Here is a 23,822-nt window from a genome sequence, read left to right as displayed (position 1 = left end):
GTCAGACAGAGCAGTCATTACGTATTGGCATTTTGAAAAGAAGTAAATGAATAATGAATTATTGTCAGGGAAACTGGGTGGTTTTTGTAGCGTCGAGCTATCAATTTCGGATCTTCGGCAGCAATGAAATACCCTTGTGAATTAAAAGCATGTTCTATGAGAGGCGTTGTTGTCGTGTATACTCTGTGAATTTGTATTGGGATATATTCAGGTCAGCCATTTGGATAATATTAGACCGCGTGGTGAACACTGTACAACAATATTTCCATAATATATTGGTGTGGACCTTATATACATTTATATCCATCACAGTCAAGACGTCATTGAGTATTGGGGAATACGCTACATGCCGTACAAGACCTAATCTAAACCTACATTGGCTCCCTGTCAAATAGATGATTGAATTTCAAATTGTATTGGTTATATTTTAAAATAGTGGCCGATCACCGAAGTAAATTGTAGAATGTTGAAACCGTAGATGCCATAAATTGCTAGTCTAGGGTCTTCTTCTGTGTTTGCCTGATGTACTCGGATCCAGATTTGTAACCTGTGGCGATAGAGCGTTTAACGTTTATGTGTCAGGTCTTTGAAATACAATGTACATAAAACAATGTCTCCAATGCAGTCAAATTAAAGGCAGCATTAAATACATTTGATTACATGGCTATAAAAATAGTGTTTGGTTTGTTTTGTTCATTGCTGAATATTTTGTATTTTTTTTTTGCGTTTTAATCAGTATTCTAGAATGCGAAATATAAGCGAATACATTATTACCGCATTATAAAGTGAAATGTACAAAATCGTATCATGAACGTGGGGGGGGGGGATTTGAATGCATAACAAAAAACAAACAAACAAACAAACAATTAATTGATATGTCATATAACCTTGACATTGGACTGTTTACCGTCTTATTTTCATCTTGTTGTTACCCTGCCTGGCCTTGGATATCTGTCTGAACAATAAATATACCACACAACTAGAAAACATCTTATTGTTGATTTCTACTCCATGTGCCAGTGTACATTGATCTTTTTACCATATAAAATGAACTTGGCAACCGACAATGCAGATTATATACTGTCAAATAAGTATACAGTGATATCAACAATACCACACCTTATACATTGTAGGTGTGACCCAGAGAAGTTAGAAATATACTTGCTTTGTATTTTAAACTAGCTAGACTATCAGATAAATTGTTAATACGTTTGGAGGCGGGAGCATCGGGGAACCTGCGGGTTGTTTGAACCCTCATTGTCAGTTAAAAGCCACAGATGTTCTCACGTCATCCAGATTTACACAGTTCTGTGTTCTGCTACTATGAATTAATTTTTGGTTTTATTATCTGTTTAATGTTTGGCAGACTCAGATTTATCCCGTGTTTGTTTCAAAATGAGTAATAATCAATGTATACGGTACTCTAAGTTACAGTTATTGGAATGGTCGGGACATCATAATATTACACTCGGAATGTAATGGCTCTCTCCGGTAGCTTTTAATAAACATGCAAATATATCGAACGAATCTTTGAACGAATGTCAGTAATACATTGCATGTAAAAATAGGATATTCGTCCTCGTTTCAGGAATACATTTATTAACAGTGTATGACGTCAACGCATGAAAAGAAAGCTGAAAATGGTTTTGTGAAAATGTATGAAATAATGATGTCCATGCAAGATTGATTTAATGAAATTTAATATTGGTTGAGGAAGTAATTTCTGATTTGGTTGATGCTCATGCCTATTCAATTTTGCAATGAATCAGGAAAAGGAAATATTCTTTGCCAGTGTAATTTCCCCCTCTGTATGTGCTCAGCGGACTCGGAAACGATATTTCCTGACGTAGTACTCGTACACCTTGTCTCTATGCGTCAATCGCGTACCATAACATCGAATAAGATCTAAAATAGGGATAAAGTGTTTATGTATTTCGCCAAAAAATGGGCGTGTGACAAAAAGAGAAAGTGTTGCCCTTGTGTGACATGGTTTTGTGTATTTCCGATTTTGACGATTGTGTAGATCTATAGTTGTTTCAACGATTTTTATAGGGTATTAGTTCGGATAATATATCTTCGACATCTTGTTACTGTTTACAATAATAAGTACAATTTCAATTAGATATGGATAGTGTGTCGAATAAGGAATGTATGTATCTAACTGTCCCATGGCAACACATATATTCCCTGCGAAAAACGGATGATATTCCGGTCACATTTCCGTTTCAGCAAATAGCACTGGTATCACCTGCTTTTAGTGTGAATACGCTAGTGAATTATTCATTCCATGCTCATTCATCGTATCTGTGATTGCAATAAGTTTTGAGCAATATATGTGATCAATACGAACAAGTTGACTGAGGTCTATTCATTCTAAACTTCTAAAAATTAGTAACTAGTTAGTTTGGGCACTGAATACATGGTCATAAACAATCCGGGCTTCTTTCTACCGTGAAGAACACGGAAGACTTTCGAAAAGGTCGGGGAAAATTGGTCATATCTGTACCTTGAAATGGAACAATTATTACACATGGTTTGATTCCCTAACGTGATTCCAAAATAATGACACGCACTAATACTAGTATCATGAGATGATTATTAGTATATTTACCACCTATGTGCATACATTTAGATTGGCCCGTCTAATAGGCCTGACGCACCAAAGATGTGAAATCCACGGCAAACTACTCAGCAACCAATTTACAACATATTTTACAATATAATTTGTTTCTGAAGTTAGGACTCAGTAATGTTAGTCAGTCATTTTTGTGAATTTTTATTAGGTCATGTTAAGTATTACACTTCGTGTAATATACACACCTAATAAGCCGCCCTTGATATCCATATTCTATTGAAAGCGCCGCCACATCGCGACGGCCCGGGCTTGTTCAAAATGGGTCCCATGCGACATATACAAGGCATGTAATTTACATTGTTTAAACGCCACCTACGACACTTCATGTGTAATTGCGAACTGTAAACACACTAGAATTATACACAAAATAATGTCGTTGTCAACTTGTATGATTGACGTGTCATTTCTATAGCAACTCTCAACACAACAACACATAGAGTTCAAGTTTAAATCCGTTACAAAAACCTTGACTACGTTGTCGACAGTATCCTTGGCGAATAATTCAGTCAAACAGCAAACATAAAACTTGAAAGACAAGCGCTAGGCATAATTCGTCAGAAATTGCTTAGCAACGTAATTTTCACGTATTCACTATAACAAACTCTGAGGACGAAGGATAAAGGTATAACAACCTCGAAGAACGCGTCAACAATTTGATGTTGCCCTATTGGCCTACTCATGTATTAAGCAATCCTGGAGAATGATGTGTTAGAAAATACGTGATTTGTTGCAGTACTCGTAGGAATTGGCGATATCGTGGGATACGACGACATCGTGGGATACGGCGACATCGTGAGATACGGCGATATCGTGGGATTTGGCGATATCGTGGGATTTGGCGATATCGTGGGACACGGCGATGTCCAATGTCACAGAAAGGTCTACATCACATGTTAATAAGAAATAATTCAACAGTAAATGTTTATTTAAGTGGGAGTCGTGACATGAAAATGAAAATGAATGAATACAGTGTGGGAGGCCTCTAGTCGCCAGAATAATAGTCAAGAATTCTACATTCTATTATAAGGGAAGTCAAGGAGAAGTGAAGAGCTTAAATCTCTGTTGAGTCTTGAATAACACCTACTTATGTTCACTTTCTGTCAGCCGTGATTTCTTAGTCGATGAATAGATCGATATATCAATAATACAGTCATCAACGTTTTTAAACATAATTTACGAGTTATGGGTTTATCACACACAGAGTTGCAGACGTTATAGATGTTAATGATCGTGACCTTGTTCTTCCCACACGTTGCTAAATTACTCTACATATAACTGGTGTATCTGTTCCTAGACTAGTTCACTGTGAACGATTACAATCGCCAATTCCATTCTGATGATTCAATGCGAATCTACGTTCGACCGATCAAAGCCTGTCACACCCGCCATTGTCAACGACGGTAAATGGGACCAGGCCGTGTTTTACTGGATTCATTCACGCAGAAAATACCCCATTCATCAAACAATTGTATGTGGTTGTGGAAGACCAATCCAAAGTCGTCATTTACCAATGACCTTTACAAGATAATTGGATGGACATGTGAAATGATATAGTAAAGGCGTGAAGAGACATCATGTGACTGCATTGTCAAAAAGTGTTTGGCCACGGATTCCGGCCTAACGATAGGCAATGTGATGTATCTACAGGTGGTGATTGGATCAACGAGCAGTCATCGGTCTAATGCTATTTATGTAGACATGGGATATCATCTGAAATGGATATAAGTAATGGCGTGCTCTGGAAAGCAGTGACGTCGATTTCATTCACTCAGAATTTATCCAAATATGAAATTATCTTACAATAAATGAGATAATATATGCCACTTAGTTGATGCGTCTGATATATTCCTAAAAGCGGTCTGTATGACATGAAGGTCAGACAAAGTGCACAATATATAACATTAACATTTGCACTTGTCAAATCAGGAGAGACAGCATCGACATTCAATTTCTAGATTTTCATCTGGTACAAAAATACTAATAGAATACAAATGTTTTTGAGCACAAGATAGATCAGTAACATCGAGTGGACACACAATATATAGTTTTACAGTCTGTTTGTAGTGTCAGCTCAGTGACAACAAATAGCCGTATGTATGTCGCTGTTGATGAGAACCAAGTGATGAACCAATGACGAACGAAGTATTCTACTTTCATAATTGTCACTCGTCACTCATGGATGACCGTCGATTGTTATATTCGCTGATGATACAAGAAATATGACATTCGTACAACTGTACGTTGAATGAAAATATTTAGATTGTTAAGAATTGCCGCAAGCGGCTTTCATACATGAAGTACATGCTTGACGTCAGGGGGCGGTGCCTAGAATCATCTGACGCATATACGGCGACTCTGCACACTTGTCAGATACAGGCAATGGAACCTTTCTCAGCGTTATATCATTGTAATGATGACAACAAAGAGAACGTTCATTGCTAGACGCCTTGTAAGAATTTATGGATGAGGTGGTCAATTGACGTCATTTTTTGTTTCATCTACGTCATTACTCACAATCCAACGTCAAATCTTACATTTGAATCTTTTAAAATAGGAAATTAACAGTAGTAGTAACTGCATTTTCTCGTGTTAACTTTACATTATATATTTGGCGGAGGGTAACCAAAGTTCAGTGTCCTCATCATTTATACAACGACCTGGTCTTAGCGATGACGACTACAATTTAAATCTTCATAACCATCTGTCTTAGCGATGACAATTGTAATATCACCTCCACATCTTTATAAAGATTTGGTCATAGCAATGATAACTGTAATTAATTGTCATCGCAGGATATGTCCAGGTTCGAATTTCTGTCACATATTTCAAACTTATGGCCAGCAATAAAACACGATAAAATAATGACATCAAAACCGATTTCGATTTTGACATGGTGTCTAGCAAGACCGAATATTAAACTTAGTTAGTGCCACATACAACTCTACATTCGACAAAAACTTGCTTACGCAATAATGTAAAGTTTCTATAAATAATACACTCGCGAACCAATAAGGTACCCTGCACCGATGTCGTTGCAAAACGGTCACTACCACATATTTTGAACTTAATTTAATTCAGTAATAAAATGCGCTATAATACTGTCCTTCCTCGTCTCACACATCCCACTAGGACGTCTTATTTGTGAGTTCCATATAATTGTAGGGCTGCAATAACACAATGGTGTATGGTATTAGACACTTTAGATTCAGGCTGGGAAGGGAAGTGTATTGCTCCAAACACCGAGGCAAGTAAAAGCTTCCAATTAGGTTTGTCTCTCAGATAAACACAAGATTATTGAACACCAAAATCATGAACCCCCGATGTTATAAAGAAGCTGGAATCGAATCCGTCTCCGTCTCTATTTTAGTTGCATACGACTGCGTATTCGTGAACAGGCCAACGTTAGTTCACATGCTAGTTTAGTGGGATTTAGTTAACAACTTGACAATCACATTGTTTTAAGAACATTTTGATATGTATTTCTTTACTAAATGTGTTACATGTATATAGTAACTAAAAAAAGAAGTGGTAGCACTCATCAACGACTGCACGGGAATTGCAGCTACCGATAACTTAAGGATGAATTATGGTGGCTCGCCATGACGAGCAGTTGAAGAGGGGTGAGTTGTTTGTTTGCGTTTTGTTTTCGAAGAATTTCATTTTGAACAACATATTTTGTTAACAAATTGCCAACACAAAAAGAAGGCACACTAGACACAGTGTTTTCATTGTCCAAAACTCTCAATAAATATATTGGAAACGTCCACTGTGGGTAGCACATTTTTCATTCAAAAAACATCGTTGTTATGGTAGATCCACGGGCTGGTGAAAACGACCTTCTTGGTTGAGTTGCTTGCACATCATTGTACAGTAGCTGAGGATACTGTAAACGTCATTGAGTGTGTAACATCGTGTTCTGACGTCACCGACTCAAGTTCAGCCTTGACTATCATAATCAACGTTGGCTAAATACCATTATTATTTGAGACGCATGCCGCGACATGAAACGTCACATTTTACGTCAATGATATATTTCCACGGAATCTAATTTATTTCCAATACATTGTCCCCACCATGTATTTGTTATAAGTCGTGAATTGTGTCTTAGGATTTCCTCGGAACGATGAATACGTTGTAATGTACTCAATGAGACGTCTATTATGCATGTAAAATTCCTCAAAATCAAAGTCCATGATCTGTTTCAGAAATCTACCAATTTCTATTTAGCTACTGATTTCAGTGGGACACGCATTGTTTATTTTGATGAGGTGACCTCCATGACCAGCCCCACGGCGGTTAATGATGGATTTTTCCATGCTTCAGTTACTTCAATCAAACTCTAGCTTTTTAAAAAAGACTACATTGTAGTTGCAATTCTGTGTGCTTGATTTGACTAGATGATTTACTTTGATGAGGTTGAATGTCCCGTAATTGTTATTTGTACTGGCGTCTGATCACGTCTCCCATCTCAAAATAATATCTGCCACCTGTTGATACTTGACGCCAAATTAAACTCTCCTCATTCATTTGTCCAGTAAAACACGGTACGTACTTTGTTGGTGCTACCAATTTCGCCTAAGGACTTAATTCCAGAGTGAGACACATCACTGCAAAACGGCAGGTGTCGTTATGGCGATCTCATACACAGTAAAAATTGGCATACTCTGAAACTCGACAGGCAAGAAGATAAAGTTATTTGGACTCAGTTTATCTAGACGTTCATCACTATAAAGTATGCGACAAGAGACATGAATATTCCCCTGGGCAATAGAAGGTATAGGACTGGTTTAAGTGCAATACGGATTCACATCGGAGAGATCTGATTTCACTAGAAAATCAATCGCAAGAATGTAATAATAAACCTAAACCCAATTTAATCTATTTATAAAAACACACCCAACTCAGTTAATTACAAGTATTTACATTAAAAAAAATCTTTAAATTATACAGTTATATTTACAAACTCGAATTTAAATCGTATTCACCAGTAACCGAATCCAAAATCGAATCGGAGAATAACTCTTTTATCACGGGCACAATATGGCGGCTAAACCAACAGCTGTCATCTACAATGTAATTGGTTTTGGCGTAGCAACACGTGTATTAACAATTACTAAGCATCATGCATTTATAATGAATTTCATGATCCCTACCTTATATTGTGACATGGTCACCGTGATATACCCTCAAAATACGAAAATGGTATAAACTTAATCCAATTATTAGATTGACGAGAAATGAAGCTTAGATCATTTGCATTCATATGATATGAACACACATTAAGCAATTTAGTATATTTCACTTAATAACTTGAGGACGTATGACATATACGTACAGGTATCATAACACAGGTATCGGTTATTTATTTGAAGCCAGTTTTACAAAAGTGTACTTGTATAATCCAACATGTGGAGGGAGATATCACAGCCTATCACGGTGGCGTCATTGTTGTTTAACACAAGAAACTTTCACTAACAATTACTGTATGTATTTGTTTGTAGTGATGAATTCTCGCCCTGACACAGAGATACAAGTGAATCAACCGCGGCATCACTTAAAAAGTATTCCATTAATTTTCTATTGTTACAAAAAAATTGAAAGTAGATGGTTGGTTAAGCAAAGTTTATTGCTGTTTTGCCCGTCTAAACAATTTTTTTTTGCCAGAAGCAACAGGTGTAGTTTTCACACAGTAATTTCTTACTTGGTCACGTACCTAAGAATTAGTCGCGTGATTGATAAGGTTTGCCTGCGGATTCCTTGGCAGAATGCCTTCAGAGTAGTTACAACATATCAGTCGACGATTGCACTAGAGGTGTGCCGTAAGAAAGGTGTCCGTCAACGACAATATAGAGAATCGTCAAAAGCGCACCCCTCGTGTTTGTGGCAACCATACCCTCTTTTACATACTCACACACTAAATAAAGGGGGTTATAGAATCACGTCACGTGACCTTTCGGGAATTCGTTTAACTACTGCATCGTCGCGAGCTGATATATTATTAAATTGCAATAGCAAAATATATACCCTGAGTAGCACTAATCTGTGTTTAACTTGATCTATTACAATATACATAGAAACTACGACAAAGTTAAGCACACGTACACTGTTGCTAAGTAACATCCATTTGCCCCCTAAATAAACTTGGCGCGATAAGTCTGGTGAATATATTTGAACGCCGTCGCCATGGATACGCACATTTAGCTGCAGTGTCATCTTGTATGCTGAACAATGGTCACATCCGAATTATAGGGAGACAGACAGGCACAACGGCGCCAAACGTTCAGAGAGAAATCAATAAATGTATTCTTAATATTATTGTTATTGTATCTAAATCTTTCCACTCCAAGAAGCATTGTACAAATACTGCATTCAGCACCCATCGGATAACTCAACAGGGATACCCTAGCTATGTATCTGATTTTATTACCAGCCAATGTAATTATGTTAGTACATAACACTATTCATTTTTGTCAAAGGAATTATACTAGTCTCCGTACACATGATGTCGAAATTGAGGTCAAATATATCAATATACCGCCAGAGTTACCGCTACAGTCTTCTTTCCATCATAATTACTTGGAAATGTGTTTGTGGGTAATCAACACTCCAATCCCGATACTTCAAACTACAAAGTCAACTTCGTTTGACAAATGTAAATTACAAATTACTTTTCCTCTAATCTAAAGAAACTGGGTGGCCAAAGACAATTACTGATAAAGCGAATGGGCGGTGCGCCCTCAGCCGGGTTGCTGAACATGTATAATAGAGTCAAATCGCGTTCGTGCCAAGTCTGAACAGCACATAGAAGAAACACATATGGGTCAAAAGGCATTTCCTCCCTCGGGAGTAAAAGAAACAGTTGACATCTCGTAAAATAAACTAGGACTTTGCTGCGTGGAGACTTAAAGGGTGGTGATTGTCGCACAGCGCGTGTTCGAATTTCATGTAAACAAACAAACAACGTATTTTACACACGATGTGAACGTTGCTATATCGAACCATGGAGCTAAAAAATAGCTCCATGATCGAACAGAATGCGGCGCGACGACCACCAACCTTTAAAATAATTTGTTTTTTCCGTTAAGCTTATATTCCGGATAAACAAAAGCAGAATGCAAATTGGCCACACGAGGGCAGCTAGTCAACTTACAATTACGAATACAGGCACTGTATGTAAAAGAAAGTGCCACTGTTGTTTGAGGCACTAACTGAAAATGAGTAGATGTATTTGAAAGCATATAGTCTATAATCAATTATATATGTTAGAATCAAATCTACGATACACGTTTGACGGTGCTATTTTCGAACGAGATTATAAAACATGAGAAAGTTACCAGCTGATCACTTCAACCTGAGATTTTGAATTTGTTGCTTGCACTCGCGTAAATAATGCTGGCTCGAATGATCTGTTTTCGTTCAATAAGAACACGAATAACCTTATGTGACAAGCTGTGGCATTGTATTTCTGATAACACTGGATTCCGGCAGTCGTTCCGATAACATCATATTGTAAGGTGAATATGTTCTAATGCTAATGCTATTTGCATTATAGCGTTTATAATAGACGAAATAGCAAAATATCAAATGAAGCAGAGCATCATGGGTATTCTCTAGTTAACCGTGCACAAATTCCAAAATGATCAGTGGTTACGCCACTTTAAAATCGCCATCCATCGACCATTCAATATAAACTTCCACAATTTATAATACGCATAATACAAATTACATACCTTCATTCACAATTTTGAACAATTTTGTCAATGCAACATGTTATAGTTTGGGTGTATATGAAGACTGAATTTTAGTTTTCTGTCACTACTAAAATGAGAATTTGCTTTGAGCTTAACCCCAATGCACAAGGACAGGCAAGGAGACAATTTCACATTTTGCTCTGTTTTTTGAGTAATTCGTCTGTTAAATATCACCTTGCCCGTACGTGTATAAAAGTTTCTTTGGTGGAAAGTCAGTTGATGAGCACTGAGCACCTGTTTGTTTGTTTGTTTGTTAACGGTATTATAATGCCCAACACCAAGTCAACTACTGTAAAATAAGTAAAGGTTTTAGACCACGAGTAAACCAGAGATGACATGTATGACAATAGACTTCCTTCCCATTTCAAGTTGAGAACTGTGTAAAGCTTTATAATCTGTTCCACTGTTCAGTGAACTATTCATCACAATATACAGAAATCTGCAATAATATTTATGATTGTTAAAGTGCCTGTGAAATGCCCACCAACACATTTCCCATTTTAGATCTGTGTTCCACCGAAATAGGCAGTTATTGATTTTTTTGCTATAAACGATTACTCTGTACGCCCACCTAACCTGAAACGGTCGACTGCTTCCGAATTTCCGGATGCCAAAATATGAGAAGCCATACCCCTGAGCCGTCATAACACTGGTCATTCAATATACTTTTAAACGATATACATTTTTCGGTCGGCGTTTTTTTTTTTTTTGTCTATTTTATTTCTTTACACTCGTTATCCGAAACCTGGAATGTCGTTTTCAGTTGCCTTTGAATGTACACTGGAACTATTCAAACCGATTCAACGATGAGTACGATACATTAAAACTTACACACTTGTCAACGTTCAGATCACTTGACCGTTAAGTTGACCAGTAATTAGTCTGAAAACTGACATATTGATTACACCAAAACTAATATTTAATCACCGCTCATTTTCTTTCTCGATAGATATATTATATTTTCTGTCTTATCTAAAGAATAACTCGAAAAACATTCTAATCCTGTCTTTTCTAAAAATTCTAGCACACGTTCCCTTCCCCACATTACTCCTAGACCAAAACTGTTGTCAAAATACAAAGATGTTGCCAAGCAACGAAACAAACTCCAAGTGTAATTCAGAGCAGCAAGTGGAATACCAATATTATCGGCATGGTTGCTATGGTAATCTGGATCCTCCATAATGTATATACCATCATCTTTCATAATGCGTATAATCTCGTAATGAACGAGATCAGGTCGAGGTAGATCGTGTACCACATCCATGGTGAAGACGATGTCGAATTTTGATTTCCATTCATCCGCCATATTGGATGCGTCGCATTGGAGGAAAGTGACGTTTGAGAGTTTCATCTCAAGAGCTCGAGTCTGAGCGGCAGCGATGGTCTTCTCGGAAATGTCAATGCCATAGAATTCACATGCTGGATACAACTGTGCTAATGTACACGTATGCATTCCGCTACCACAACCAATTTCACAAACAACAGCTTCTGCAACTATGAGTATAGGAGGAGGTCATTCAGAGAAGCCTAACCTGACAGCGCAAACAACTCAAGTAACTTAAAATGAAGTTTGGATTTATTTAAATATAACTCGTAACTTAAAGAACATAACAATAATTACCTAATTTGGCTTGGATTATTTCTGATGAAAATAAGTAACCCTTGGGAAGTTTCTGAACTTTTAGTGACGCCATCTCATCTGAAAACTTTGCGTGCGTTGGATATCTAGAGTATGGAACACCTAGAGATGATAGATGAACTTATATTGGTTTAAGTCTAATTACATGACAGCGTGAAGCAGTACCACGTTTATTATTTTACATGAATATTCATCAATATTACAAATACATACATACATTAGTTGGCATATTTGGTTATATGTCTTAGCTTCCACGACCATTATCAATGATGTGTGAACAATAGATTTGTATTACCACGACGACTCTACAGCAATTTCTATGTCCATTAAGTTCATACTCACCTGCAGGGCCATCTTTCTTCATACAAGCCAAAATATCTTGGAAGACGCCAGCTATTAACGGAACACCATCCGATGCAATGGCTACACAACCGTCCCCTCTCTTTCTTGACAAAGATTTAACTCTATGAGGTGGAAGGAAATATGTATTCCTCTCGGGGTAGACTTCTACTATATCACTAGTAACCATGGCACCAAGCCATTCTCTGACGTATCTGTTTTGAATTGTGAGCCAACCACATAATTTTATTTTAGCAGTTTGAATAAATCGTTCAATATTTAAATGTCACATATCCAAATACCCCCTCATCGACAAAAACAGTATCTGCAAAAATAAATATAAATATATTTGGCTAATATTTGTTGGGGGCGTTGCCCCCCCCCCCCATCATACTGAAACTCTTTGTGTTAAGTTATGTTATGTATGTCATCAAAATTTGCCCCTCAAAATACAGGAAATAGCGTTTCAGAGGGTCTAGATTTCAAAATGTTTTCCTTAGTAAGGTAGCACTTTCGGAGCGAGGGATGGTGAGCAGATCTCGGCTCACCCACCCCAATGCAAAATATCGCGCCGCCGCCTCTGTAGTTGCCTTTGTCATGTAATATAAGTAAATTATCATGGCGTTATTTCATAATTTACCTCTCCTTGAGACAGGCTGCTTCAGCAATTTCAACCGAGGATCTAGGTTCGTCGAACCCTGCCATTGTTTCGAAAAGCCCGGAAGCAGAGCCAATAGATATACCGAGAGCGACAACTCCGTCATTCAATGTCTTCATCATTCGCTGTTCGAACTCTTTCTCATCTGAGCCCGTGTCCATGACTCCAGTATTCGCCATAGCGTCACGCGATTTAATATCTCCAGCAAGTGTGTGCTTGTGCGTTGTCCTGTAAGTAGTCCGATTCATCAATGACCCTCGATGACCCTGACCTGTGTCAACGCGGTGGGCTGAACTATTCTTTCTTCTTGGGTGGCTAGGTTAGATTTGTTTTCATTTTACAATGTGAAAATTTATTACACAGAGATTAATTTTCCTCTTTTATTTATTCTGTTTAAAAGATGAAATGTAAGCAAAATATAGATCTCGTGGTTTGTATTACCCCAGACCATTCGTCCCGGTGTTATCGCTATCGCCACACGAGACTCCAGCTTGTCTCCTATACAATTTGACTGCGCACATCCAGAAAGTAGATGTAGCTGTGATTGGTGGAATACTAATGAGTTGAGTGTCAATCAAACGCCCACGCTATCTTTAGTAAACAAAGTCACGTGACACGCGCCATTTTAGTTTTGGCAGGCGATTTCAAGGCAGCACGCTTAACACTTTCGTTCACAGGTTGGGAGATATTAGAATGACTGACAATTTCACGCCACTGTTTTACATTATTGGCGGATTTTTCTGCGCTATCAATCTTTCTCTTACAAACTAGACATAGATGAGACGACAGAGTCGCTCCTTTCACAACGTCGCACTGGATCAAATTGGAAAGACGATTTCCATAAGTTATCCCTCCTGCTTTTCCTGGCTTGAATAAATTCACACACGACTTTAACTGTCCACAAACTCGAAGACTACACGAACACAGTCTACAATAGTCGTCCGCAACAATATGTATGTATTTCTTCGGTGTACTGATGCACGAATGCACCGTGACACGGTGTTTCTCGGGTGTCGCCATCGCTGAGAATGCCGCCGGCGCAATTTTTCACCCAACTCGCGATTCTGTTTTGCAACATTTTATCAATATTCCCTTTGACAAAATCGCCGACAAAAGCACCGCTTTGCTGATCTTTTGTTCTATAATTCTTAATGCAAACACCGACCCTAGTAGTAATTAGTAACGTCGCCTAGTACATATGAACGGTCGTCATTGCAAATCGAACATCCTTTTGAAATTTGGACGTCGGGCAGGCGATTTCAAGGCACCGCACTTAAATATTAGCAACATATTTTTCTGAGCGGTTGTTTATTCTCTTTCAAACGAGACATAGTCGATCCCTTATCCACCGCTAAGAATGCCGCAATGTTTCTGTGGGGAGATTCATTTGAATTATTGATCTTTTATTCATAACCATGTTCTCTTCGTATTTCATTTTTTGAATGTAATGCTATGAGAAACTAGCACACCCAGTTGTAATTTGGCCAATATGTGTTCCGAACGTCGGAGTAAACACCGTATTCGTAATCGGGCAATGAGAACGCCTCCCGCCCTACAAATTGTTACTTGACGCGATATTGGCAATTGGCAACATTGTATGTTTTTGCGCTCGTTTTGAGCAGTTGCTTTCCAGTTGTTTACGAGTTAACATCTGTATTACGTTGTTGTTGAAGAATAAACGAGATTGAGTTCCAGTTACATGACGTGTCCGTTTCAGTGTTCACTTCCGTGACTGAGAAGACCCGAACCTCACCCTTCCCCCACATTTTCGTTCGTTTTGCAACATGCCACAAATCGTCGAAAAAAACACCACTTCGACGGAAGCTTGCGTAATAAGGGGGTTAAAACAAGAAAACAAATGCCATGTTTAATACATATCGACCTGTTTTACTTGCGTTTCGTGCGACTTCGGAACCCGAAGGAACACACCAACAACGTTGAATTTACCCGCTATCTTCCAAATATGATATATTAATTTATTCAGTTGTTTATTTAGAGTGACGTCCGCGGTCGAATGCGATTGGCTATCGATGTCAGTGCAAAGGTCATATGAATATTAAAATTAAGTGGGCGGAAGGAAAATTGTATAGGAGACAAGCTGGAGTCTCGTGTGGCGATAGCGATAACACCGGGACGAATGGTCTGGGGTAGGTTTGTATTGTCGACTTTAATTTTTATCGTCGCCACAGTTTCATTTTTTGAAAGGCGAGATAATTACGCCGTTCGCCAACTCAGTCGGAAAAAAACTACCTGGATACAAAGTTATTAGAAAAGACATAACTAAGACACTGCAGAAATTTATACAATTCACCCGGATTTCCACCACCCCTGGTAGATTGACCCGACTTTAACTCATTTAAACTTGCTAAAATGTCCTCAATAAATACGTCTGTCAAGTTTGTCGTTTCTTTTGATGTGTCCTGCAATGTCCGAACAAACTTTTTGATCATTGAATTTGTTGCTGTTATTATAACACTGACTATACATACTACTTAAATATTCAAATCATTCAGTTAAGCTAATATTAATTGTTGTTATATTTTTATGGTTCATGCACAACTTGAGGATAGACTATATGTCAGAATTTTAATATTTAAAAACAAGCCTTAGTTTTTCAAGAAAATATTTTGATATTCGTTATTTTTAGTATTTTTTTTTATTTTTAGTACACGTGGATTCAACCCATTCTGAAGTATTTTGGAGTTACGCACACAGATTAAAATTTGCAATTTGCATATCAACGCCAGCCGACTTTAATATATTAGAGAATTAATTCAAAGCACAGTCAACATAAGGCAAATGAACAACCAGTAGTTGTAAATTAATGGAGGATACTGAAGCTATAGCATTTATAAACTGGAGCCTATTATTGTCTTTCGAAGAGATTCGTATGAGTTTTGTGCTTGGATGGTCAACTTGTTACCCATAACAACTAATCCTACAACCACTATTCCGGGCGTACAAGTTAGTACTGGCAATTATGAAAGCCAGTGATTTTGTTCCATTATCATTAACACAAGTAAAACCCCCACCATTGTCACCAATTGATCTACCGTTTACAATGATGTAAATCATATTTTGTAAACGAATTAATTAATTTCCCAACGACAAGCGTAAACATTTTATTTTAGAATTTCTAACTATTCGAAAACAATCTTGATGTAATCTGGATTTGCTAGTTGAGGTATATGAGGTACGTTGAGTCGGCAACGATAAACTCATCTGCCGTACCAGTTCTAGCATTACAATCACCTACCAAATATATATTTCTATTTGTGTTTGTGTCAACTACCGCATCAATACCTACATGAGCATTTCGATTATAACGAAAAACTACAAGTATTTCTTTACCCAATAAAAATAACATTTACCTCGGTTTAGCACTACGCAGTTTCCTAAATTGCATCATAACCGTGAGTTTTTATCAGATAAACATTTGATAACCGCAAAGGACAACTCCCTACTCGACACGCCTCTAACACTACGTCTTAGTATGAAAGTATGAAAAAACAATATAGTTATCAAAAAATTGATATCATCACCTTTGAGTGAAAAGTTTCTAAGTGTCAATAAATAAATAGTTATTAAATATACTAAATCGTCCAAATAAACATTTAATACAATGGCTTTTAAAGTTAGTTCGTGCTAAGTATCTGGACCGGGTCTTAAAAACGGTTCAGGTTCAAACCGTACTTAGCGTTTATTGGCACGGGCGAACGTTTTTGATCTCTTAGTCCGTGCTAAAGTACTGTACGCGAATGTATAGGCTCTGTATATGTGTATAAGGAGGCATTGACAATGTACACTGTTGTTTATACCGAGTAAATATTGTTATTTATGGATGCCATTAATAAGCGGAACATTCCATTGTGTAAATAGGCGGCGAATGTAATGACAAGAAGAATAGGAGGGGTAGATGTAAGACAAACACATTTTTTTTAAGTAATGCACTTTCCCACTCCTTGAGTTTAGCCTCTCAAAAAGGCAATTTGAGAAATTTTTTTTGTAATAGATGGCGCCCTCTGGAGAACTGGACGAAACACCGCGGCCATACCGTATATGCCGTTCTTCCAGAGCCCAAATTAACACTAATCACACATGAAATGTTTTATCAATCAGAGAAAAAAAGATCGATAGCTGCAGCTTTTACCGCTTGAATTAAATTGAATTTACAATTTTAGTATCAATTATTTTTTCTCAATTCCCACGCATAATATATAGACATACGAGGGGCTTTTAATAAGTATTGCCCCGGACTCATTTCCCATAGCAGGAGATTAATGAATCATCTGGGAAACGCTTTCCATTCAAAAACAACTTCATGGCTGGGAAGAGATGAAAGTCAGAGGCTGCAAGTTCAACCGTGCTTCTGATCTGGCGACATGCGAGTTGTGGACCGGAGTCCTGCAGGAGGATACCTTAATTTCTGAATTTCATCAAAAGTGAAGCGTAATATGCTCTTGTAATTGTGGTATCCTTTGCCAGGAAATCTGTCATCACTACTCCGTCCTGGTCCCAGAAGACTGTGAGCATGACTTTGCCAGCGGAGGGCTGCACCCTCGCCTTCTTTGGAGGTGGTGAGTCCAAGCGCTTCCACTGCAATTGACTGGGCTTTTTTGGTCTCTGAATCATAGTGATGGACCCAATCTTGAACTCTTGTTTGAATTCACGATGCCTCCATTTCACACCTGACTCAGTTCAAACACTTGTAAATCAGAAACCACAATTAGTTCAGAGCTGTTTTTGCAACATAACCCATAGAGATGTAAATCATTACACATGCGAAATTTCATCTACATCAGACAACTGGAAGTGGATCAGGGGCATTACTTATTGAACGCCCTTCGCACACTTTAAAATTAATCTAGATGACAGTATCCCTGTAAGAAAAAGCCTGGCAACAAATGCACTAAAGATTGATTGCAAGTTTATTTCATGTCACTTTCTCAGCCCCCCCCCCCCCCCGCTGACTCACTGGCAATGGTATGAATGTAGCTGAGAGGTGTGCCGATATTACATGTAAATATACACCAACTGCCCTTAACAATGCTCAACTGAATGTTAAATTTCATTGTTCAACCACTAGTGAGGAAAAATAAACAGTTCAAATCTACCATTTAGCCAGAAATTGTGAAACTTTTTTACCACAAAGGAATGGAGAGATATTGTGTTGATTAGACAGGAAGGTATAAAAGCACACACCATGGTTCGTTAGAAATTAGAGAAAAAATTCTCAGTAGCTCGTATATTGCCCCACGAAAAAGCAAATCAATTTTTAAATATATTTATTATATTAATTATTGTTTTAACAATGTTTCAATTCTAATAACAGGCCTTTCACTATACGGACCCCTCACCTACTCCAGTCCTAATCATGATTCTCCCCAAGTATTGTATAATCCTAAATTATATGTAATAACAATGCTTATTTCTTTGGTAAGACTATTACAAAATGTCTCACTATTGTTATTAATTGAATATTTATTATTACTTTTTGTTCAGTCTTAAGTAATTGGTTGCCAGTAGACAGAAAAATAAATGATCAGGATCTGAACTGACACTGAATAAACACAAGAAACTGAATTTAAAAAAAAATCATATGAAATGGTTTCCATTTCGGATTCTCAGTCGAGTGAGAATAGTATTTCTAACATTACGTGTATGGTTAGGGTGTTACATATGTGTCAACTTCAATATTTCATAAGTTTTGGTGAGTATATGTATGACAGTGTTGTGTTATGACTACACAAGTCCTTGGACAGGAATGGATGTGACAATTTTAACATAAAAAAGCCGCATTTAATATTTGTAGGCAATTCTTTTTTGGTGAATGACAGAAGACATTGCTGTATTGCCGCTTAAGTAGTGTATGCGGTTTGTATGCAGAACACAAAACGGTTCGATCCGGAAGTCATTATTTACAAAACAGACGCCCGCACTTAAGGTTCTGAGAATTCCAGGTAATTGAAGGAATCAGCTTGAAATAAATAACTAACAACATGAAAGTGTGTCACTCACATGTATTACGTTGCCATATTCTTTATGACTATATATTAAAAGGTGGTAGTCGTCGCCTCGGGCATGCGTCATTACTTTATTATCACGTGAGCGTCAGTTGACTGTGACGCTGACCTATTTCTTATCATGTGGATTTACACGAATTTTGACACGTTTTTCTGTTTGGTGCAAGAAAATCAACTTGTCATTACTAGATTACAGTATTAGGACAAATATCATTCTAGCATTCTATACAATCTGAACAAGTGCAATGGAATCGTGCACATTTAATTCAATCTTTTGATTATGTATTTTTTGTTTGTTCATGAGTCAGGTAGTCCATTAAACATTTAGTGACTTAAGAATTTTATTCGAATTTATGTAATATCGTTTTATATACAATTACTCATTTACTTAACTTTTTTTTGCATGTATAAACAGAATACATTTTGTTTGCGGTATCGGTTATAGAAAAACAATCAAATTCGACTTCATTTAACATCTCTTTGGCCTTTTCTACTCCCCAGGCGGCTCCAAGACCTAAACCTCCGTCGTAATAGAGTGACGTTGGCATGCACGCAAATAAACTCACGGTATACAATGCAGGAGCCATTGGAAGGGGAATATTATCTGCATGTTTGGTGTAACTTTTATTCTCAACCATGACGAAATAACCGTCGTCTTTTAAAACACGATGGATTTCCTGCAGAATTAGATCAGCCCTAGGGACATCATGGACAACATCAAAGCAGTATACGACGTCATATTTTCCCGTCCATGCATCTGACATCTTAGTTGCGTCTGAAACGTGGAATGTAACGTTTTGTAGATTCATTGAGCTCGCCCTCATTTTGGCGTTATCGATGAATGGTTTTGAAATATCCAATCCATGGTATGTGCAGGTTGGATAGTCTCTGGCTAGTTGACATAAACCAAAACCACCTGCGCATCCAATCTCACACACCATAGCCGATGATTCTGGAATATAACACGTCATAACAATTAAACGACGCCAACTCTGTTCACTTTTGTTATTAATGTTAAATGAACTTAACTCGTACATCAGAAGAGTTTGGGGCACTTATTTGCACATGTACTAGATGCAGGGTCATAATAGCTGTGTGTCTTGTGCTTGGCTGAGCTTCCAACGATTTCTGAGTAAATTTGGATTAAAGACTACTAATATTAGTGCCTTTTCCTGACACAATATGTGAACTCATTTTGATAAAGGTATTCTCAACATGAAATTTACAAAAAACCATCTGGTCAGTTTTCAACACTGTACACATAGACACTTTGCTCCGCGTCTATTGCATAACTCACTTGCACCCAACTTTTAAAATGTATAAACTATTAACTCAGGACACCCGCCACCCAGTGCCTTGTTCTGGTAGACTATGAATGGATATAAACTCAAAATTGCAGCCTGTATCAGGCCACCAATCAAAGTTAGCACAAACATTGTGACAGGAAAAGGTTTCTATCCTAAACATATAAAATGACTTCTGTTTTCGTACATTCGAACACTAGGGTGTCATTAAACACATTAGAAACATACCGAGTAAAGTCTTGACCTCCAAAATATTACTCAGATATTTTGATGGTAGAAGGCCCAGACGAAGTTCTTCTTTCGTTTCCAGCCATTGTTGAAATAGATTATATTTAGAATATGACACTCCTATTAATGGTAGATTGAAGAAATATTGTTATGTTTTTAATATATTTGATATTAACACTAGATTGTGATTTATCGTAATATTAAAACACTGATTTCGTAAAACACACTGTAGTCTTCATTCAATAAAATGCTTAACTTTGTAAATGTGCCGAGATTATTGATACGTAATACATATGATTTTATGACGTCACGTTGATGTGCGCATATAATCTATTAGAATACTCACCTCTTGGTCCATCTGTTTTCATACATTCTAATATGTCTGAGTAAACTTCACATAATGCGGGTATTGCTTCGCTGAATATCATTGTAGATGGGTTGCACAACGTTTCTGCTCGGTGAGGTTGAAGATAATATGTGTCATTGGTCGGATTTACATCAATAATTCTCCCAGTTACCATGGCACCGAGCCACTCCCTGACGTATCTGTGAATCGATTTATAATTGATATTACTGACAATGTATACAGAATGTTAAATAATGGCGCTCATTCACTTTATTTGGTTACCAGTCACACTTTCCGATACAATGATGACAGCGTATTAACTACTGTTTTAGTAGTGATTGTTTGAAAAATAATTTGCATAAATTAGCAGTCATTACTCTATAAGTGAAAAGTGGAAACAAATCATGTCAGTTAATGACCTTCCAGCTGTACACTTGTTTAAAAAGTCCATCCGATTGTATTAAGCTTCAGAAAGATCTTGATCGTGTAGTTGGTTAGTTAGTGAGGAACAACCTTACTGTACTGTTCTCAGGTGGGGTATCCTTTACAAACAATTCTCGTTAATAAAATTGAACGAGTTTAAAAGAAATTTATCAAATGTTTATGTACAAGGTCAAACATATTACAATCCTCTACAGATTTCAACTTACCTTCTTTAGAAATACATCGATTATGTTTTACATAAATGCCTTTATTCTTATTACGATTGCTCCTACATCTTATTCTAAATCCCTTTACATGTTACACCTTGTTGTACGAGGTGGCGCTCGCTTTTCCATGTCCCAAGATGTCGAGTAAATGTCAGAAAATGTTCATATTTTTCTCGTGTATTTTCTCATTTTAATATAATGTCAACATATGACAAAATTGATATTTTTATCAATTTTAATACATTTTTAAAATAATGTAGTCGCCCCCTTTTTTTAAATTTGTTTTAAAGTCTTGAGTCCAACATAAATCATGTTGTCGTTGTTGCACGCGATGCAATACTCGATTTGCATACGATTGACCTTTATGTGACTCATGATAGATGTTAACCTTGCTGAAGAAGGTTTGTAGTCAGTTTAATAAATTATGTGAGTGGTATAATGACCCAATTCGAAGAACAAAAATGCATATGTATTTGTTTTTATCATATCATACGATGGCCTCTGGTGTTACAGTTAACACTGCAGTAATCGTTACCAAGCAGCTTTACGTACCTTTCTTTCAAACCAGCTGATTGAGCTATATCATGTGATGATCTTGGTTCTCCTAACTTCGCCATAGTATTGAACAGTCCAGTGGCTCTTCCAACAGACAGACAGACTGTTAGAAATCCTGACTGAACAGTATTGAATATACGCTGTTCAAAAGACTCGTTACTTTCCAATTCATTCTCGTTGGTCGCCATTACAGAAGCTATACACTGGATGCAAGTGGCCTTGACGACGGTGACTCGCGTTGAGGGCACCACACTATAAGAAGTTGAAGTTCGCGACCTTTGCACACAAGACAAACATTTTGGTCGACATCACGATCACATGCACTCACTAATGCAATGCCTGGAAATATAGTTGAATAATGTGCTCAGGTAGAGTAATATATCTGAAATATATTATTTAAATGTGTTAAAAGTGAATATGGAAAAAAACAATAGTACTCGTAAAATGAACAGTTAAAGCGCTACCACGCATGTGCAGTGCTTGTTATTGTACGTACACAAATAACCAGTGCACATGCGTATTAAGGAACTTCATTGTTTCAATGAACAACTACTCATGTACTACAAAGAACAGTGTTTGCAGGTCATGATAAATCAATATCCAATGTAATTCTCATCACAACTACATATCGCACAATAATAATACAAATTACAGTGGTTTTGCGCCCTGCTCAGACACCATTCAAACATTCAAATGAGAAACGCTTTCAAACCGCGCTTCATAATAAATATTGTCCTTTAGCAGAATTTCTCCTCTATAGCGCATGCAACCGCAATCTGATTAAAATAATATCATAGTTTTGGCCTTTTTTGTATATTTATTTTATTTTATTTTGATCTAGTATTTATTTTTTGAAGTTTTGGTAATTGCGAAAGCCAACAAGAATCTGACCCAATGCCTATATATATCCCGTTCAAATCTCGCGTGAGTAACAACCAATCACAGCCCCCCCCCCCCCCTTTATACGACTGACGGTTGCTTACTTTGCAGTGTAGCGATACTCTACGGGCAATCTTTCTGTACATAATATTTTTCCCACTTGAATAAACTCTTAATAGAAAATTACTAGTATATATTTTTTTATTTTATCAATAATTTTTGTCATTACATTGAATATTTTTTTTAACTTTTAACAAATGTGTACACATCCTGGTGCATCTTCGCCAGTCAAGGTTCGTTTATTCAGTCGTCGCATCAATCAAATACTGAGTATAATTATCTAGAATGGAAGAAAAAAATATAAAATAAGTAATGATAAGAACACTGTAAACAGCTATAGTGAACAATGCAAACTGATTTTAAATTGTATAACGGTCATCGGCCCACGGCATCGACGCAGAATATTGAAGCAAAGAATATTTCCTGATCAATTGCGATGTGTTGCAAATAAAAAAATATTTTATTTCAGTCCAAATCAGCTCAATTACTTTATTGAAGAGTTATTGTATAATGTACAAAATGTTGATACATTTTGATGAATAATTACAGCTACGGCTTCAATACCGTAGACGATTTTGGCCCGATCGTCAACAAAACATCACTCGTCGCCAAGGCAAGCGACTGGAAAAAGATACCGGTGTTCGATCGAACCGGTGGACAGAAATCGTCACTCCCGGAATATAACTACGCAAAATAACGAACTAAACTGGAGCCATTCAAGCCACAATATAAACATAAAATTAAAAGATGACTTT

General features: G+C 37.2%; 2 protein-coding genes across 2 annotated transcripts; both read right to left on the bottom strand.

Annotated features, from left to right (window-relative positions):
* Nucleotides 1–11,283: 11,283 nt before the first annotated feature.
* Nucleotides 11,284–13,262, bottom strand: LOC100377808 (uncharacterized). Its single transcript, XM_085494152.1, has 4 exons — nucleotides 13,005–13,262; nucleotides 12,368–12,579; nucleotides 12,008–12,127; nucleotides 11,284–11,880 (listed from the first exon to the last, which is right to left on the bottom strand). Exons 1-4 carry the CDS (start codon nucleotides 13,199–13,201, stop codon nucleotides 11,306–11,308), a joined length of 1,104 nt encoding a protein of 367 aa, XP_085350278.1. The 5' UTR covers nucleotides 13,202–13,262; the 3' UTR covers nucleotides 11,284–11,305.
* A 6,106-nt stretch (nucleotides 13,263–19,368) lies between these two features.
* LOC100377655 (uncharacterized) lies at nucleotides 19,369–22,351 on the bottom strand. The gene is made up of 4 exons (XM_002742141.4): nucleotides 22,126–22,351; nucleotides 20,924–21,123; nucleotides 20,578–20,697; nucleotides 19,369–19,997 (listed from the first exon to the last, which is right to left on the bottom strand). Exons 1-4 carry the CDS (start codon nucleotides 22,314–22,316, stop codon nucleotides 19,426–19,428), a joined length of 1,083 nt encoding a protein of 360 aa, XP_002742187.3. The 5' UTR covers nucleotides 22,317–22,351; the 3' UTR covers nucleotides 19,369–19,425.
* Between the last annotated feature and the right edge of the window lie 1,471 nt (nucleotides 22,352–23,822).

This window comes from Saccoglossus kowalevskii, chromosome 1 (assembly GCF_978046115.1).
Source record: "Saccoglossus kowalevskii chromosome 1, keSacKowa6.1, whole genome shotgun sequence".
NCBI lineage: Eukaryota > Metazoa > Hemichordata > Enteropneusta > Harrimaniidae > Saccoglossus > Saccoglossus kowalevskii.
The sequence above is the reverse complement of the archived record's forward strand: the minus strand, read 5'-3'. Positions and strand labels throughout refer to the sequence as shown.

Coding starts and splice junctions, on each gene's coding strand:
- LOC100377808 (XM_085494152.1), bottom strand. CDS start 13,201: ATGGCGAATACTGGAGTCATGGACACGGGCTCAGATGAGAAAGAGTTC. Junction 12,580..13,004: donor GCAGCCTGTCTCAAGGAGAG/GTAAATTATGAA, acceptor AATTCAAAACAG/ATACGTCAGAGAATGGCTTG. Junction 12,128..12,367: donor GAAGAAAGATGGCCCTGCAG/GTGAGTATGAAC, acceptor TATCATCTCTAG/GTGTTCCATACTCTAGATAT.
- LOC100377655 (XM_002742141.4), bottom strand. CDS start 22,316: ATGGCGACCAACGAGAATGAATTGGAAAGTAACGAGTCTTTTGAACAG. Junction 21,124..22,125: donor TCAGCTGGTTTGAAAGAAAG/GTACGTAAAGCT, acceptor ATCGATTCACAG/ATACGTCAGGGAGTGGCTCG. Junction 20,698..20,923: donor GAAAACAGATGGACCAAGAG/GTGAGTATTCTA, acceptor TACCATTAATAG/GAGTGTCATATTCTAAATAT.